Source organism: Salmo salar, chromosome 14, assembly GCF_965601325.2.
Source record: "Salmo salar chromosome 14, fSalSal1, whole genome shotgun sequence".
Taxonomy (NCBI): domain Eukaryota; kingdom Metazoa; phylum Chordata; class Actinopteri; order Salmoniformes; family Salmonidae; genus Salmo; species Salmo salar.
In genome coordinates this window covers 10,254,673-10,274,462 of record NC_138304.1, presented here as the reverse complement: position 1 = coordinate 10,274,462, position 19,790 = coordinate 10,254,673, and the positions used below count along the sequence as shown (strand labels likewise).

The following is a 19,790-nucleotide window of genomic DNA, read 5'->3' as shown; positions in this document are numbered from 1 at the left end:
TGGACTGCCTTCATGCCACTTGACCGCTGGTGTGGCGGTAATACAGTCACTGTAACAGCCCTAGGCGCAACTCAATATTAGGAAGGTGTTCCTAATGTTTTGTACACTCAGTGTATTTATTATATATATATATATATATTTTTATTTTTTTGTGGTTGGGGGGCCTCCTAGCGGTCAGGGGCCCTAAGCGACCCCTTATGTCAATTATGCCATGAGCCGTCCCTGCTGCCCTCTCATGGTAAACTCCATTACTGAACTGTGGCAGTTCCAGGTCAGTGTCTCAATTCATGCTAAATTGGCACGAGCTGAACACAAAAGAACCACTGTTGAAAAACTGGTGAGATCCACTCACTGCTGTCAGTAAACAAAGAGTGGACATTACTATTTTTATACAGTTGAAAAACAGATCAATAACACTTCAATAAAAAGCAGAACAAGGAGAATTCAAGTTCAGTCAGACATGATTTGACTTCTTAGTCCAGCAATGTTTCTTTTTTTGGTCTACATTCTGCATGATATTTTTAAAAGCCCTATAAAACACCATCACTCCCACAGTAATGAACAGGTTTCCACAGGATGAATGTAAACTCGGGTCCTTCTTCAGTAGCACTTGGCTGCTCAACAGAAGCCTGCTCTAAACTAACTCCCTTACAGCTCTCCAGGCCATAATTGAAACCTTATGTGCATCAGGTGGAATTCTGGGGCTTTTTGGCGTCACACCAAAGAATCCCAGAGTGTGTTATTTTTATTTCATTTTTTTTCCATTTCTCTTTCCACTAGCGAGAGAGCTTGCTTTTACATCAGCCCTTTTCCTCCGTCTTTCCCAGAAAGTCTATCCCGGGAAGAAAGTATATTACAGTGTAATAGACTTTGGAATTTTATCCAGTCGATTATGGAATAATATTCCCCTGGACTACTAAGGGTTTTGGGAAGGCAGTGAAAAGTAAGTGTGGTCATTATTCTCTCCTCGATTACTCTTACATTTATAGAACGTCATTTGCCATTGTATTTTGACACTGCTAGTAGCCACGTTTCGGTGACAGCTATGGGTGTATTTGTCATCAATGAAATTGAAAGCTGAGAAAAGTTGAGCTGGTACCTCCCAACTTGATTGACATGTAAATATAAATAAGTTGTTTAACAAAAATAAGTTATTTTCCATTAGATACTAGTTCACCATTTTTGGGTTATTTTATTTGTTTGAGGAAAAAGTGGAATTCCATTCTCTTCTAATGATTGACTTTATTTGAATGTATTTATGTTTATTTTGATACTTTATTTGAATACACTAGTAACCTGACCTGCCAGTGCCAGTGTCAGTATTGACATGTAAGTGACACACGGACATTAACATTATCAGTATATTAGCCATGGTGGATATGACCTAAACGCCAAGTTTTTTTTCTAATTACACATTATTATAACTAGGGCCCAGAGTTTTCTGACCTGACCAGAGGAAAACTCCTGACCCTACACATACACACACCCAACTGAAGTAGAGAGCAGTCCGAGTTGAGCATGATGAAATAGGCCTAACGCAGGACAGGACCACACAAAAGCACAAAGGCAGCACTTTACAGCAAGGATCCGTGGGCATCAGATAGCGTCCATGTGAATTCACCAACTCACCAGGGCTATACAGAACCACACAGTCAGTACTTTTCCCCCCCCACTCACATTTTTGGGGTAAACTCACCACATAAATTACTGAAAGTACAGGAGGGTAGCCATGTAGAGCATATTTGTGCAGTAGGCATATTTCACCGAGACATTTACAGGCCTTTTAAAAGATAAATAAGCATTGGGGACTTATACTGCATGCACTGTGGATGGAGAGGTAGTCAATTACCTGAGTAGACCGTACAAGGAGGTCTCTGTGTATGTCTGCCGCTGGTTGGAACCAATGGCTTAGATAGGTGCATAATCTTAGAACATGTTTAGGGGGTCTTCTTTGTATACTGTATGCGTTGTATGGTTGAGGTCCATTCCATTTCAACTCCATAAAGAGCGAATTGAAAATCCTAATGGCGAATGGATGCCTGTTTTCATTCCTTGAATTGAATTTCAATTCATATCCTGAATTGACTGGATTGAAATGGAATTGACCCTACCCTGACGCATTGGATCAATCAATCTAGCGACTGATCGATAAATCAATCAATCTTCATCATTATACCGAAGGGACATTTTAGTTCTTGGCAGGAGACATTAAAGTGCTAAAATATAGTAATCATAAATGAAGAGTTTATTTCCAAAATGCTATAAACACCAATTTTTCACATTTGTGTTTTTTCATCAGAAATGATTGCTTATGGGTTAAACACACCTTCATGTGTGTTTAAAAAATTACTGGTCTCAGATTTTTAATTCCTAGATTTTAGATGTGTAGGATTTCTTTTTTCTTTTTGCTAAACTCTATAGCCTATATCCATTGTTTAGCTGGAATGGAATGTTCGTATCCTGTATATTTGAATGTTATATGTGGTTGTCTCACATTAAGATGAATGCACTTACTGTAATTTGCTCTGGATAAGAGCATCTGCTAAATGACTATAATGTCAAATGTAAATGTTGTACATACAGATCTCATATTACTGTATTAAATTATAAATATATATAATAATAATATTGAATTTCTTTTTCGTTATTTGTTACATTTGACTGTGTAAAACGTAGCAGTATTACTTATTGCTCTTAGAATGAGGCGGATATATAGCATTTAGCAAAAACCCGGATTATTTGTCTCTGAAATGAAACCATCAAGTGACATATTTTAAACAAACACATCTCTGTCATTGAACATCTCCATGCCTTTATTAGACGGTGAAAAAAAAACACCAATCTCTTTCATCATTTCTTTCAACAATAAAAGCTAATTTACCAACATTTCTATTTATATAGAGAAAAAGTCAAGATTAGAGAGAAGGCTAGCATTGACCAACGGATGGTACAAGTACAACCCCTACGTAAGTAACATTACATACATATTGTGGTTGCTGCTGTTGTTGTCATACTGAACTTGTGAACCATTCTGTCAGGTGTTCAGCTCCTGCCTCTGAGATGAAGGCTCTACAGATAAGACATTGTCTCCTGTTATTCCTCCTCACTGCTGTAAGGACCCAAGTCAACCCAGGTACTGTACATGAAGGTCAACTCATAGCCTTTTCACACTATCAGAGCTGCACTGTGCTGGCTTAGATGCCCTCTCCAGCAATGGTCCCAGCAACTACAGTGGATGTGTAACCAGGCCAAGACAGTACAGCTTGACTTGGTTGACTCAGTAATCTGAAAAGGATGTTAAGTGTTTTGTTAACTCATTTTAAGATGTTACATGTTCATGTCACGTCTCGGCATTTTCTAAAGCCTTTATTTATATAGTACATACTGAAGGGGGTATTACCGCATTGTAGTCGAGTCAAGATGTTGACATGATCGAGATACCAGCACGCCGTAATAGCTAGGTGGGCTGGTTAGGTCATCACCGTCAATGTGTGTGTGTGAGCGCGCGTGTGTGGGGTTTAGCCATTGGTCGATTGGTCAGACAGCAAATATGTGAGAACAGGAAAACCATTCACAGGCTGGGGGCATTCAGGAAATGTCTGAAAAGCTGTAGGGGCAGGAGAAAAAGGCTGCTGGAGGTATGGAGTGAGCTGCTGGCGTGTGTGTGTGTGTGTGTGTGCTGTGTGTGTGTGTGTGTGTGTGTGTGTGTGTGTGTGTGTGTGTGTGTGTGTGTGTGCGTGTGTGTGTGTGTCTGTGTGCGTACGTCTGTGTCAGTGCTAAGGAGCAGGGTGACAGGAGAGGCACTCATTCATAACCTACCACTCCTGGACTTTTCCACTTGAAATAGTTTCACTGTATAAAGCGTATTTTGTCCACAAGCTCTCAAAGTCTATTTCTATGTTTCAGTGTTACTTTGAGTTGTAAGCAGATCCAGAATGAAGGGTAATAGGCAGGTACAGTAGGACAGAGTCAACAGTTATGCATGATAAGTTAACTACATCTACCTACATGTACATATTACCTCAATTACCTCGACTATCCGGTGCCCCCACACATTGACTCTGTACCGGTACCCCCTGTATATAGCCTCACTATTGTTATTTTTACTGCTACTCTTTAATTATTTGTTACTTTTATTTTTTGTCTTTTATTTTTTTACTTAGAAATGTTTTACTTAACACTTAATTTTCTTAGAATGGCATTGTTGGTTAAGGGTTTGTAAATAAGCATTTCACTGTAAGGTCTACACCTGTTGTATTCATGCGCATGTGACAAATAAAATGTGATTTGATTTGATCACTGACACAGTAGGCAAAGAAGCCATTTGGTCTCACAAAAACACATACACACGCACTTCAATCGCTGTTTTAACAGCTCATGGTTTGTTTCTTTCTTGCAGGGTAGCCTAGTGGTTAGAGCGTTGGACTAGTAACTGAAAGGTTGCAAGTTCAAATCCCCGAGCTGACAAGGTACAAATCTGTCGTTCTGCCCCTGAACAAGGCAGTTAACCCACTAGGCCGTCATTGAAAATAAGAATTTGTTCTTAACTGACTTGCCTAGTTAAATTAATAAATGTTGTTTTAAACCGCCGTAATAATATCTTGAGCAATTAGAGTTTTACATTAAAAAATAAATAAAATTCCAATGGTTACAGCTCTAAGTCTAAAACTATCTGTGGCTTTGGCTCTGGTACAAATGATAGAAAAAGAGATGCAAAATAAAGAGGAGGAAAACTAAAGGGGCCCCTCCCTACTCTTTTTGCTTGGACTGGCACCTACATAGTGATGCCTCTGTTTCAGTGGAGGGGCCTCCCAGGCCTAAAGGAAGAAGCTGGGGGAGGGTTGTGCCCTGTCCACTTCAGTTCTGACTCAATCCAGATCCTACCAAATGCATGTGCAGTGTGGCACACTCATGGACTTCGGGAATACGTTCCCGTGCATAGATACACACACACACACACAAACACACACACAAACACACACACAAACACACACAAACGCACACACCAAACATCTCAGAGACTTGTTGATGACATGAGTTGAATCTGTTTCATTTGCCATTGTCATAGCTTTTAACTAGGTCCTGGAGTCTTTCCCTGGTCAGGAAAAACACATGGCCCTAAAAACATGCATCTGTAACACTGCATCTGCTTTTAGGTGTGTGTCGGTATCCTCTGGGAATGACTGGAGGACAGATTCTTGATGAGGATATCTCTGCTTCTAGTCAGTGGTCAGAGTCTACAGCAGCAAGATATGGCAGGTATGCTATCCGCATTGTCACCATATTGTAGACCCATACACACTCTAAACTCTTTTCCATCAGGTAATCAGAATACTGACTGTACTGTCTGAGTGAAGGCAAGATTGCCTGCCTATTGCCCTTCACCAATCCAACCTTGTCAGAGCAGTGATTCCTTAAAATAAGGGAGGAAGGCATTTTTATTATTCAATTCACTAAATATTCCCTTCTACTCCTACTACTTCCTCCCTTCCTTCTCCCTCTCCTCCTCAGATTGGACTTTGACGATGGAGACGGTGACGGGGCATGGTGCCCTAACATCATGGCAGAGACGGACGCAGGCGGACCGAAGGATTTTCTCCAGGTGGACCTGCGTTCGCTGCACTTCATCACGCTCGTGGGCACCCAGGGTCGCCACGCCGACGGCATGGGGAATGAGTTTGCCCAGCGCTACCGCATCAAGTACAGCCGCGACGGCAGCCGCTGGGTGGCCTGGCATGACAGGAAAGGCAGGCAGGTGAGCAGATGCAAGCTAGTGTCCATACTACCAGAATTGTTTCTGACTCTGCTTTCAATGTTTTTCTAATGTTGATTCAATGTCCTTTTGCTCTCTGGCTGGGTTCAAATAGTATGAGATTTCTTTCAAATACTAGTGTTTGATTGAGCCAGCCTGGAGTGCCAGTTGGGGCCCAACTGTTGGGCTGGGTTTTTACTTTGGGGACGACTCCCCACACCAATCTTGCTTTGTGATTGGTGTGACTTTTCTATAACTTCCATTCTTGTCTGGCTGTGTTTGTTGTTGTTCGATGTTTAGTGACTGTAGTTTTTGGATGATGATGATGATGATGCCCTTTCCTGTTCCTGTCTGCAGGTGATCGAGGGGAACATGAATGCCTATGATGTGGTGCTGAAGGACCTAGAGCCACCCATCATTGCCCGCTTCGTACGCTTCATGCCAATCACAGACCACTCCATGATCGTGTGCATGAGGGTAGAGCTCTATGGCTGTGAATGGCTAGGTCAGACACACTACAGTACATCCTATATCTAATCCCATCCTATCCTACAGCCTATATTTAATCCCATCCTATCCTACATCCCATATCCTATATCTAATCCCATCCTATATCTAATCCCATTCTATCCTACATCCTATGTCTAATCCCATCCTAGATCCTATATCTAATCCCATCCTATATCTAATCCCATTCTATCCTACATCCTATGTCTAATCCCATCCTAGATCCTATATCTAATCCCATCCTATATTTAATCCCATCCTATCCTACATCCTATATCTAATCCCATCCTACATCCTTTCCATATATGAAACTGAAAGAAAAGAGAATAGTCTAGATGCTACCATAGTTGGAATGTAAAACAAAATTTAGACCAGGCTGATGTAAAATGGCCACTGTCATTGATTGTGACCTTTCCTTTGACCTGTCCCTGGCTGTGTGTTATTGCAGATGGCCTGGTGTCCTACAGTGCTCCGGCCGGCCAGGAGATGACCTACAGAGGCCTAGACGTCCACCTCAATGACTCGGTCTACGATGGATCCATGGGTCTACAGTCAGTTGGGTTTGTTTTAGTATATTTGTACTTCAACAGTGGCATTTTCTAAGTACAAAACTGTTAAGAAGCGTTAAATGGTCCACATCCTGAGTGACTCTGACCCGAAGGTACTATTTCACAAAGTTTTGAGCCCTTCTTGGCCCATGTGAAGATTCTGTGGACAACTCTTGTCACACTACTGAGCTAAGCGGAGCCAAGCTGTCCTGCCCTGGCCTGGTTTTGTATCCACCATAGTTTTTGGAACCGTGCAGAAAATAACAATGCAAAAGGAAAATATCCAAGCCAGCACAATACGGTTCGGTTCAGTATGATAGTGTGAAATAATGACGTGTAAGACACAAGTGGAGTCAACACAGGCATGATAGCAACAAAGACCTTCTTTTTTCCTTTCTCCCCTCAGTATGAGTTAGGGATTAAGTGCCATGCTCAAGGGCACAACCGTAGTGGATGGGAGTAATGGTCCTGTCTCCTCTCTCCCCCCAGTATGGAGGAAGGCCTGGGCCAGCTGACTGACGGGACGTGGGGTCTTGATGACTTCCTCCACAGTCACGTGTACGGCGTGTGGCCCGGATACGATTATGTGGGTTGGACCAATGAGAGCTTCCCTAAGGGCTACGTGGAGATGACCTTCGAATTTGACCGTGTCCGCAACTTCACCTCGATGAAGGTGAGAGGTCAACTAGTACAAAAGGAGGTGGAGGAGGATGTGGTTTTACCATGTTCCCAATGGGAAAAACTGGGCAAAACTGGTTGAAATTCTGGTTGTGTTGATGTAATTTCAGACCGACCATAACCTTGTGTCATTGGTTCACTCAGTAGGTGTGCAAGAGATACTGTATTCAGCCATATGTGGAGGTCTATTTTGTCCTTCAAGAGTGGCTGAATATTTAGGCATATGTCCAACAACTTTAGCCTCCAATTGTTTCGTCATTGGCTGAATAGCACCTGGACATCCAATTTGTACTTCTAACCATGCAGTGACAGTGTCAGACAGTATACCACAGTACACTCTACTCTCAAGTGTTATAGTTGATAGTTCTCCTCCTCTCTCCGTAGGTGCACTGCAATAACATGTTCAGCCGCGGCGTGAGAATGTTTCGGCAGGCCTCGTGTTACTTCCGTACATCTGAGTTGGACTGGGAGTCCCAGCCAGTGACCTTACGTCTCCCGGTGGACCGGGTCAGCCAGAGTGCCCGGTTCATCACAGTGCCCCTGGGGGACCGCATGGCCAGTGCCATCAAGTGCCGCTTTGCCTTCAACGAGGCCTGGATGATGATCAGCGAGGTGGCCTTCCAGTCAGGTGAGACTTGAGAAGCCTGGGTCATGTTCAGTAGGGCTCACTATAACAAAACATTTTTGTAACAGGGAACGAAAATCTTATTGTGTTTTAGTTCAGGTGGTGTCTCCCCGTCTCACTCTGTTTCAAAATAGATGATGACATTTCTCTTCTCTCTCTCTCTCTCTCTCTCTCCGCCCACCCCCTCTTTCAGCAGGGACAGCAGTTTATAACACATCTCCGACTCCCCGCAAACGTGGCCACCCGACAAATGTTCTTCCAGGTTAGCTCCAGCTACGTTCTTACCTATTTTGTCTTCGCCAACCCTGTCTCCTTTTACATTCAATAGTGCCCTCTGCTGCCTGTTCTTAAAATGCTGTTGCATTAATTATGACGAACAGAGGTTAGTTACAGTGAAATACGAGGGAAATTACAACAGCATTAATGAATGATAAATACAACACTTACTGAGGATGACATTATGAGTTTTTATGAAAACCTTACATGTGATGTGAGCACTAAACGTCTTGATGACAACCCTTTCTTGTAATAAATATTATAATGCCATAAAATGTTTCAAGCTGTCAAATCTTTGTATCCTCCGACTCCTTCAGTGAGGGATCTTGGATTCTTCGCTCCAATGCGCTTTGACAGGGAGGTAAGGAATTGAGCAAACAAGGACGGAGGAAGCAACGAAGCTCTCTGTTAAATATTTTCTACCTTCTGGTACATTAGGAGATGACCCCATCCACAAAGTGGATGAAAGCAACACCCGGATCCTGATTGGCTGCCTGGTGGCCATCATCGTCATCCTTTTGGCCATCATAGTCATTATTCTGTGGCGCCAGGTCTGGCAGAAGATGCTAGAGAAGGTATGTAACAGATTTTTATTCTCTGAGGTGTTAGGGTCATTAGGGTTGATCTAATAGCTACGAGGAAATGTCTCTGTCTTGTTATAAAATAAATACTGCTGTCAGGCTAAAAAGGAAGTCAGAAACTAAGACTGCAAATGACACTGATAATTATTATTATTTTTTTTTTTACCTCGTGTTTCTTAATTAGCTGTAATGTATCCCCTGACATCGATTTGCATGGCCTCTTAGCTAAACTTCAACACAAGATTACAACATCTGTCAATGTTTGACTTGGTGCCAACCACAGCGTTAGAAAAGCTAGATGCACCTCTTATCTTTGCCATTGATTGCTTCTGTTGTCCCAAGAGCCCCCTCTAGCGTTTCTCTCTGGCGCCAGCAAACATTACAACACACACATCTTATAACAGTAACTACCCCTCCCTCCAGGCTTCGCGGCGTATGCTAGACGACGAGCTGTCGGCCCGTCTGGCCGTCCAAACCCAGGCCTTCTCCTTCCACCACTCGTCCCAGTCCAGCGGGGACGGCTCCAACTCCACCTACGAGAGGATCTTCCCCCTCTGCTCCTCTGACTACCAGGAGCCCTCCCGCCTCATCCGCAAGCTGCCCGAGTTCGCCCAGTCCACTGAGGAGCTGGGTAAGTGGATTAAAGGGAAAGTACAATCCAAAATCAAAGTTTAACAGATGTTTTCAGACTTCAGCGATGGTGAGGGACTTGGACTAATCTTGACGTTAGACTTCTTTTGAGGTGTGAAAAAAATATGACAAACTGATTTTGGAGTGTAATGTCCCTTCAAGCTAGTGTTTCTCAAATGGTGGGTATAGTGACCCCTAATTACTTTTGGGTTGTGGCTTATTAAGACAGGCCTGTGGCTAGAAATATCAGGGTTGTTAATTTGGAGGGTAACAAGAACATTTCAATGGTCTTGATCAGGTCACATCTTACTGAAGTGTGAACCTATGCTCTGTGTACTCCACAGCAGGGACAAGCTCCTCCTCCAGACCACCCCAGGCCTGTGGATCAGACGGGGCTCCCCACTATGCCGAGGCAGACATTGTGAGCCTGCAGGAGGGGACTACGGGCAGCAACACCTACTCCATCACGGCCGTCAACATGAGTCTGCTCTCTGGGAAGGACACGGCCATGAGGGAGTTCCCCAGGGACAAGCTCACCTTTAAGGAGAAACTGGGAGAGGGACAGTTTGGAGAGGTATGGATTAAAACTGGGGATAAAGGGAGTGTTGTGAGTGTGTGTGTGTGCGTGTGTGCGTGTGTGTGTGTGTGTGTGTGTGTGTGTGTGTGTGTGTGTGTGCGTGTGTGCGTGTGTGTGCATGCGTGCGTGCATGCGTGTGTGTGTGCAAAAATCCAGGAAAGCAATTCAAAAGAACAAAAGTCAGATGACTCTTGCTTTCTTGCTAGACAGATGAAACATCAATAGTAAAATGCCTTTGTTTCTTCCCACAGGTGCACCTGTGTGAGGCAGAGGGCATGCAGAATATTGTGGAGAAGGATCCGTCTGAAGCGGTCAATGACCTTTCTAATGAGGTAGAGGGCAGCGATGACACACCTATTCTGGTGGCTGTGAAGACATTGAGGGAGGACGCCAACAAGAACGCAAGGTGAGAGCACTGGATCTGGAACTGTTTCCATGACAACTGTACTGCCGTAAGTACTAGAGCCACATGATTTACAGTATGGAAAATTACTTTTGTGATCTGCATGAGAACAACGCTTGTTCTTGTCTCATCTTTCACTTTGTGTTCTTGGTGTCTTGCCATTGGCCAGTTGTAACAGAGAATGTGTTCACAATAATCTACCAAGAAAGAATAAGTAAATTGAGCAATCAACAAATGGAAAGAGCACTGTATTTCCCTATTTAGCCAGATGTCACATCGGTTATCATCCGTTGTAACAGGAATGACTTTTTGAAAGTGAAACTACATGGTGTGGCAAGGTAAAGTGTGACAGGCAGGTGTCACAGACGTTATTATCTTATGTCACACCAATGACTTCCTGAAGGAGAAACTATCTGTGCAACTCAATGTAAAGTGTGACTAGCACTCTCTCTCTCTACCGCACCTGCTGTCTCGACCTCTGAATGCTCGGCTATGAAAAGCCAACTGACATTTACTCCTGAGGTACTGACCTGTTGCACCCTCTACAACCACTGTGATTGTTATTTGAACGTGCTGGTCATCTATGAACGTTTGAACATCTTGAAGAAGAATCTGACCTTAATGGCTATGTACTCTTATAATCTCCACCCGGCACAGCCAGAAGAGGACTGGCCACCCCTCAGAGCCTGGTTCCTCTCTAGGTTTCTTCCTTGGTTCCTGCCTTTCTAGGGAGTTTTTCTACATCTGCATTGCTTGCTGTTTGGGGTTTTAGTCTGGGTTTCTGTACAGCACTTTGTGACATCTGATGATGTAAAAAGGGCTTTATAAATACATTTGATTGATTGGTTTACTAGCAGGTGTCTGTTATTGTCCAGTGTTAGTTACAGGAATGACTTATTGAAGGAGAAACTACACGGTATACTTGTGCAACTTAATGGAAAGTGTGACTGGAAGATGTCATAGCCGTTACCACCTCGTCTTACAGGAATGACTTCCTGAAGGAGATCCGGATCATGTCTCGGCTGAGGGACCCTAACATCGTCAGCCTGCTGGCAGTGTGTGTGGAGAGCGACCCCCTCTGCATGATCACGGAGTACATGGAAAATGGAGACCTTAACCAGTTCTTGTCCAGCCATCAATTGGACGAAGTGGAGGAGATACAATCTAGTGACAAAGCCACGGTCAGGTATGTTACATCTGCATAATTTTACTAGATAATGACATCCCCGATTAGGGTTATTATGAAAGGTGATACTGTAATCATAACAATAATTCATTTTCTTATATTATATTTATCAAGTTAATTTTTTAATCCATATAGTTCATAACAGTATGCGGAAACCGATTCATTAGCAGTATTAAAAAGTTTGTCATGCCAACACTTTAAAATTAGCTAAAATGTTATTTTCTGACCACATACTCTTGCCCTCTCTTTGTCATTATATTAAAAAAAGTTTAGAGTTCAATTACTTTTCAATACTCTCATGTCCTCTTAGCTATAGCAACCTGATGAGCATGGCTACACAGGTAGCCTCTGGAATGAAGTACCTGTCCTCTCTCAACTTTGTCCACCGCGACCTGGCCACGCGCAACTGTCTGGTGGGCAAGAACTACACCATCAAGATTGCTGACTTCGGCATGAGCCGGAACCTGTATCGCGGTGACTACTACCGTATCCAGGGGCGGGCCGTTCTCCCTATTCGCTGGATGTCATGGGAGAGCATCCTATTGGTGAGGAGTTTTGGAGAGAGCTGATATTAGCTGGTAACGTTCTGTCGCATGTAGTTTTCAACCAAACATGTTTCCCTGTGTTTAGATATGAGTCAAATGACTGTGTGTCTTTCCCAGGGTAAGTTTACCATGGCCAGCGACGTGTGGGCTTTTGGCGTGACTCTGTGGGAGATTCTGACCCTGTGTGAAGAGCAGCCCTACTCGCAGTTTTCCGACGAGCAGGTCATCGAGAACACCGGCGAGTTCTTCAGGGACCAGGGCAAGCAGGTGACTACACACTAGTGTATTTACTCCACTCTTAGAAAAAAGGGTTCCAAAAGGGTTATTCGGCTGTCCCCATAGGAGAGCCCTTTTTGGATCCAGGTAGAACCCTTTTGGGTTCCATGTAGAACCCTCTGTGGAAAGGGTTTTACATGGAACCCAAAAGGGTTCTACCTGGAACCAAAATTGGTTTCCTATGGGGACAGCTAAGAACCCTTTTAGGTTGTAAATAGTACCTTTTGTACCGGTGTATGGTGTATGGCTACCACATTACTATGTCGGCTACCACATGTTTACTATGTCGGCATGCAATCAGCACTGTTCTATGGCAGCAATATGTGTACATGCAACAAAATGGGTTTAGAACCAGGTTTGTCAGTCTACATGACTAAATATTCTGTTAGGTTGCTGCTCAGCTAAATGTCTTGGAGCTAGCTTAGTCTCACACGGAACCCAAACCGGCTGCGCACGTGCGTCATTGTGCACTATCGTGCATAAATGTATTTTGTCCCCCTACACCAAACGCGATCACGACATGCAGGTTAAAATATCAAAACAAACTCTGAACCAATGACATTAATTTGGGGACAGGTCGAAAAGCATTAAACATGTATAGCAATTTAGCTAGTTAGCTTGCACTTGCTAGCTAATTTGTCCTATTTAGCTAGCTTGCTGTTGCTAGCTAATTAGTCTCTAATTTGTAATTTGTCAACATTGAGTTGTTATTTTACCTGAAATGCACAAGGTCCTCTACTCCGACAATTAATCCACACATAAAACGGTCAACCGAATCGTTTCTAGTCATCTCTCCTCCTTCCAGGCTTTTTCATCTTTGAACTTATATGGTGATTGGCATCTACACTTTCATAGTATTACCACGACAACCCGCAAAACAGTTTGTCTTTCAATCACCCACGTGGGTATTACCAATGAGGAGATGGCATGTGGGTACCTGCTTCTATAAACCAATGAGGAGATGGGAGAGGCAGCACTTGCAGCGCGATCTGCGTCAGAAATAGGAATGATTTCTATTTTAGCCCTTGGCAACGCAGACACTCGTTGGCGCGCGCGAGCAGTGTGGGTGCAATAATTGAATAACATGGATTTCTACATTTATTTTGCAACGCTCACGCACGCGACGTGTCCAGTCTGGTCAGCATGTTACGGTTTACTCATTGTTGGGGTTGACAGACATGCACTGTGTGTTGTTCTATGAGTGAAATATGTGTGACAAAACATCCCAAATCTGGTCATTTTGTTAAAATGTGTTTTTCCTGTAATTTCCTAAAAGGTTGTTTCTTCTCAGGTGTACCTGCCGAGGCCTGCCTGTTGCCCTGATGCGGTCTATAGCAGCCTGATGCTGGGTTGCTGGAGGAGGAATGCCAAACAGAGACCCACTTTTCAGGAGATATACAGCCAGCTTGGGGAGAGCCAGGAATAGCAGCTCATATATAGACCATGATTATATAGAGTGCTCTGGGGTAAAAGTTCCCCTAGGTATAGATTTAGGATCAGCTTCCCCTGTTAAACAGACCGAAGATCAGCGTTTAGGGGCAACTTTATCCTACACTTCACCCTTTTTTGTAACATGGACCAACATCTATGGTCCTTCTACATTCAAGGGACGGCAAAGTATGGTCCTTCCTCCTTTGAGGACCCCGTAAATTAGAACTAGCACGTGAGAACTGACTGAAAACTGCATGCAATGTTCTATTCATCTCTCTCTCTCTCTTTCTCTCTCTCTCTCTCTCAGCCTTTTTCTCTCTCAATTTGAGTTGACTCCCTATCTCTATTCGCCAGAGCCATGTATATTTATATTAACAATATCTATTGCACACTATGAAAACACCACCTCTCTCCCTCTCCCTCTGTCTCGCTCCATCTCTCTCTCGTTCTCTCTCTCTCTCAATCACAATCTAGTTTATAGGGTGGGGGACAGTTCTGTAAAAAATAATTCATTATGTCTGTGATGATAAAATGTAGGAATGCTGTGTCAGATTGTGCACACCAGGAAATGTAATGTTGTTTATAATCTTCTATTATGAAGATAATAATAATGTGTAGAAAGTCTCCTTTTGGACTCAGATATTCAAGAATGTATCTGTTTGATAGGTTTTTCTTTATTCAGTTGATGTTGTGAAATGTGTTGTATTTTGTCAAAGATAAATAATCCTTTGAGTTAAATTTGTGCTTTGAAATAGTGCAACTTCATACTTAAAACCTGCATTTCTATTGTTCGTGCAAGTTTTATACTCTAATTAGACAGTAGGCCTAATTATGGTTTCAATGAATTTACTGAACATTCTTCAATGTTCAAAGCAATTTTAAAAACGACAATAAAATGTTCAAATAAAAAAAGATGATGCAGATTATTCCTCTTTTCCTCTGCCTTAGCAACTCAGTGAGCCTGAAAAAGAAAGACAAAAACAGAAGTAGAAAAAAAACCATGTAATTCACAACTTTTTCTTTTCAATATTCTGTATTGACGGGATGTATTGCTACAATATTTGAGAAATGAAATACAGAGTAAAAGTACAAGAGAGTGCTTAGTAATGCTAAAAGGCTTCTACTTTCCTCTGCCCTCTCTCAGTGCTCCCTGGAAGTCCTGTAATCTTCTTCCTCCCACATGTAGCAGTGGAAAGGCTAGAGGGGGTCATCACTGATAGGAATCTGTAGTTTACCAGGGGCTTCAGCCAGCAGTGTGCAATCCTGAGGGGCCACAGAGCTCACTGGCAGCTCTCCTGGGGAGATGGAGGGAACCCCAGATGATGCGTTAGGGAGGTTTAACTCCTTTAGAAGAATATGCATGGATGCTTTGTCAAGGACCTGGCCAATGATCTAGTTAGCCAGACAGATTATGGAGTCATGTGAAGCACAATATAATAGTCTTGAGGCTGCTTATTGAAATGAAGCTTCCACTAAGTGATGATGGCAGGGAGCTATCGATGCCATATGCAGCATACTCATCACCCAATGACCTTATTGGTGAGAGAGAAGATGGTGCCATGTTGGGCCCCAAATTCTACATGTACCTCTGTCTTAGGGAGGTCCATGGCAGACAGTTTCAGTTGCATTTTGAGAAGTTGGTTCCAACATGTGAAACTCATCAAGGTAAGAAACCTTCCGGTTGGTAGGAGCGGATCTCAGGTGAGATCCGGTCTGAAATAAACGTCATGGCAACACAAACAAAAATCTGGATACGAGAAAGGATTTTGGCATTATAAATTGGGTTATTCTCATTCATGGCATGATCTGTTTTACTATCAGATATTATCAACTCAAAAAAAGTGTTGAAATACTCTACTGTTCAAAAGTGTGGGGCCACTTAGAAATGTCCTTGTTTTTGAAAGAAAAGCAATTTTTTTTTGTCCATTAAAATAACATCTAACTGATCTACAGTGTAGACATTTTAAAGTGTTGTATATGTCTATTGTAGCTGGAAACGGCAGATTTTTTATGTAATGTCTACATAGGCGTACAGAGGCCCATTATAAGCAACCATCACTCCTATGTTCCAATGGCACATTGTGTTAGCTAATCCAAGTTGATAATTTTAAAAGCCTTATTGATCATTAGAAAACCCTTTTGCAATTATGTTGGCACAGCTGAAAACTGTTGTTCTGATTAAAGAAGCAATAAAACTGGCCTTCTTTAGACTAGTTGAGTATCTGGAGCATCAGCATTTGTGGGTTTGATTACAGGCTGAAAATGAACATAAACTGAGACCTTTCTTCTGAAAGTCATCAGTCTATTCTTGTTCTGAGAATATGGCCAAGAAACTGAAGATCTTGTACAACGCTGTGTACTACTCCCTTCACAGAACAGCGAAAACTGGCTCTAACCAAAATAGAAAGAGGAGTGGGAGGCCCGGTGCACAACTGAGCAAGAGGACAAGTACATTAGTGTTTAGTTTGAGAAACAGACGCCTCACAAGTCCTCAACTGGCAGCTTCATTAAATAGTACCCACAAAACACCAGTCTCAACGTCAACAGTAAAGAGGCGACTCCGGGATGCTGGCCTTCTAGGCAGAGTTCTTCTGTCCAATGTCTGTGTTCTTTTGCCCATCTTAATATTCTATTTTTATTGGCCAGTCTGATATGGCTTTTTCTTTGCAACTCTGTAGCTAACGTAGCTAGCACAACATGCCATTGGAACACAGGAGTGATGGTTGCTGAAAATGGGTCTCTGTACGCCTATGTAGATATTCCATTAAAAATCTGCCGTTTCCAGCTACAATAGTCATTTACAACATTCACAATGTCTACACTGTATTTCTGATCAATTTGATGTTATTTTAATGGACAAAAAATGTGATTTTCTTTTTTTAAAAAAGGACATTTCTAAGTGACCCCAAACTTTTGAAAGGTATATCAAGGCTATAACAGCAAATGTAAAATGCAGTGGTATAGTTAAACAGCAAACACAGCCAAAAGTTTCCTGGACCAAATTGTTCCACACTTTGATATTTTACATATCCTCTTTCTAGGCCTACTCAAAATGCTATTTTGTAATTCATTATAATATCTTCTTTTTTAGATATATTTCAAATTCAAACGTTCTCCCCTGTCATGAAATCATTCTCCATATTTGAAAGTTAACATTTTTGGTGTAAAAGTCGCTGTCTTCGTTGTGTTAGTAAAGAGTTATGTAGACTGCTCTTTACTTAAATGATTCCATTCCTGATTGTGACAGTCATTGTCATATAATTCTGACCAGAGCCATACAGTACACACTGAGTGTACAAAACATTAGTAACACCTGCTCTTTACATGACATAGACTGACCAGGTGAATCCAGGTGAAAGCTATGATCCCTTAATAATGTCACCTGTTAAATCCACTTCAATCAGTATAGATGAAGGGGGGTGAAAGGTTAAAAGAGTTTTAAGCCTTGAGACATGGATTGTGTATGTGTGCCATACAGAGGGTGAATGGGCAAGACAAAAGATTGTGCCTTTGAACGTGGTATGGTAGTAGGTGCCAGGCGCACTGGTTTGAGTGTGTCAAGAACTGCAATGCTGCTGGGGTTTTCATGCTCAATAGTTTCCCGTGTGTATCAAGAATGGTCCACCACCCAAAGGACATCCAGCCAACTTGATACAACTGTGAGAAGCATTGGCGTCAACATGGGCCAGCATCCCTGTGGAACGCTTTCGACATCTTGTAGAGTCTGTGCCCCAACGAATTGAGGCTGTTCTGAGCGAAAAAGGGGGTGCAACTCAATATCAGGAAGGTGTTCCTATTGTTTCATACACTCAGTGTATTTAGATATAGATTCTAAATACATGGCTATGGCTCTGATGGCCCTCTGTCATGCAGAATTCTAAAGGTGCCCGCATACTAGGTTCGGTTTGCTCCTAGCAGAACTTGGCTAGGCGCCCGAGGCGAACGTCTGTGCCTCCCATACTCCCTTAAAAGACCTTTGTTGAAAAATCTAAAAAAGCTGCAATATTACTGTTTGTCCCTCTTGAGATACCATAACAACAACATAGCCAGTATACACTTCCTCAAGATAGTCAGAATTCATCTAAGGAAAATCTACAAGTCTGTAATGCATTTTGACGTTTTTGCCGAGGTCTTAGTCGCGCAATTTCATATCTCACCAAGATGTGTGGTGCAGTATTTATCAAGTGAAAAAAAAAATACATAGAAACTAGTCGGGTCTCGTTGAATAACAATAAACACTTTATTGAGGAATCCGAGCTCCCAGTTGTTTTGAGCGTGCATTCGTTACAGAACTTCGACTTGTCTCAAGAAAAAATGACGTGCTCGAATACCAAAACGAACAAAAACATCACAAAATGTCAACATAAGATATGCGTGAACTTTTTCGACTGGGGAGCATGCGACAGGCTAATGCCACGTTCATGTCCTAGTCATGACTAGGAAACTTAAATGTTCAACTTGCTTACTGGTTGTAGTTATACACCTGCCGCGTTCAAACAGTTAGCAAGTCTGACATTTCTGCGTTTCCACGTTCCGAATAGCACGTGAGCGCAGCATTAATTATACCCATAGAGTTCGATTGCACAACTCATGCTGTCAGAGTAATCTGAAGTTCGGAGTTCCGACTGGGAAGTTTTACTTGAACAACCCAAGTTGTAGGGCGCGTTCAAGCAGATCATTTTTGTCAAGTCTTTGTAAGTAAGTTGAGCCTACATGCTGATTGCATGAACTTTACAAAAATAATGTGATCAAAGGTCATGAAGTTTTGACTGCAGGTTTCTGCAGCTGCTCTTCACCAACTTCATCGCCTGCATTGTGGGAGGCTCAATTGCCAACCAAACATTAGGGTATTTTTGTTTGAGCCACGCAAATGTAACCAAAGTGCAATTCAGTGGATATATACAAATTCATGTGACATTTCAATCTCTCACTCTCTGATTGATTGTACACACACATGATTTCAGTTTGTGAGTGTGTGATATGGGGGTTGGAGACATGTTGATCTGAGCCTTGCTGTTGGAAGACCACATTAGTGTCAGACTTTCGGCTTTCGCAGATACACCTCCCCCGACCTCACTCCTCAACTTTCGTCTACAGTCGGTTGCATTCGCCTTCCCACTCAAACGCGCCCATAATTACAAGTGGGACTCTGGCTTGAAATGTTGTCAAAGATGGTGGAAAATTTGAAGATAGTTCCCTTAGGCCGTTTACCATTGAAGAAAAAATAATGCCAGTTCCAGTCTACTTAATAAGGGGATGGCTCTCCCATAGTGATAGCAGCTGGGTCTGTCTACTACTTAGTTCACTGACTTCCATTGAATTAGAAAAAACGACAGAGTGGGGTGTCTCGCTTCCTTTTCCGTCTCTGTTGTTGCTGAGTTGTGACGTTTCACCACTCACCTTTCACCTTTTCAACCCAAAAGATTACAACAAATCCGCTTTGATAATTACAAATTTATGTTAAGCTAACTAACTTTATTATTGGCAACGTTAAAATCTTATTGGTTCAAGAATTGTTCCGACTTCAAAGGCACTTGAACACAACCATGTTGGACTTACAAATTTGAACTTCCCAATTTCCAACTTCCCACCAGCGCATGAAAGCCTAAATAGGCCTCCATACCAAGCAAAATTGAAATACAAAAATCTAATGCGCACTTCACAAGAATTACATGCAATAAATGTACTTTTTTAAAATAAAAAATGCTTTAGGTCAAACCAAAATGTTGCGACAAAGAAAGCATTTTGATCATAGAATAAAACACATTTTGCATT

At 42.4% G+C, this 19,790-nt stretch overlaps 1 protein-coding gene across 2 annotated transcripts; it reads left to right on the top strand.

Moving 5' to 3' along the window:
* The first annotated feature begins 758 nt into the window (after positions 1 to 758).
* LOC106568728 (discoidin domain-containing receptor 2) lies at positions 759 to 14,938 on the top strand. 2 transcript variants are annotated; one of them, XR_001320387.3, is made up of 18 exons: positions 759 to 943; positions 2,902 to 2,966; positions 3,039 to 3,133; positions 5,157 to 5,259; positions 5,512 to 5,755; positions 6,110 to 6,257; positions 6,708 to 6,819; positions 7,297 to 7,480; positions 7,870 to 8,113; positions 8,304 to 8,372; positions 8,825 to 8,961; positions 9,391 to 9,598; positions 9,942 to 10,171; positions 10,426 to 10,580; positions 11,563 to 11,763; positions 12,074 to 12,341; positions 12,426 to 12,575; positions 13,876 to 14,938. XR_001320387.3 is itself a non-coding variant. In XM_014139317.3 (18 exons), exons 3-18 carry the CDS (start codon positions 3,061 to 3,063, stop codon positions 14,008 to 14,010), a joined length of 2,628 nt encoding a protein of 875 aa, XP_013994792.2. In that variant the 5' UTR covers positions 761 to 943; positions 2,902 to 2,966; positions 3,039 to 3,060; the 3' UTR covers positions 14,011 to 14,938. The 2 variants fall into 2 exon arrangements, 1 of the variants encoding a protein (XP_013994792.2); XM_014139317.3 differs by having other exon boundaries at positions 761 to 943; positions 12,074 to 12,308.
* Positions 14,939 to 19,790: the final 4,852 nt, after the last annotated feature.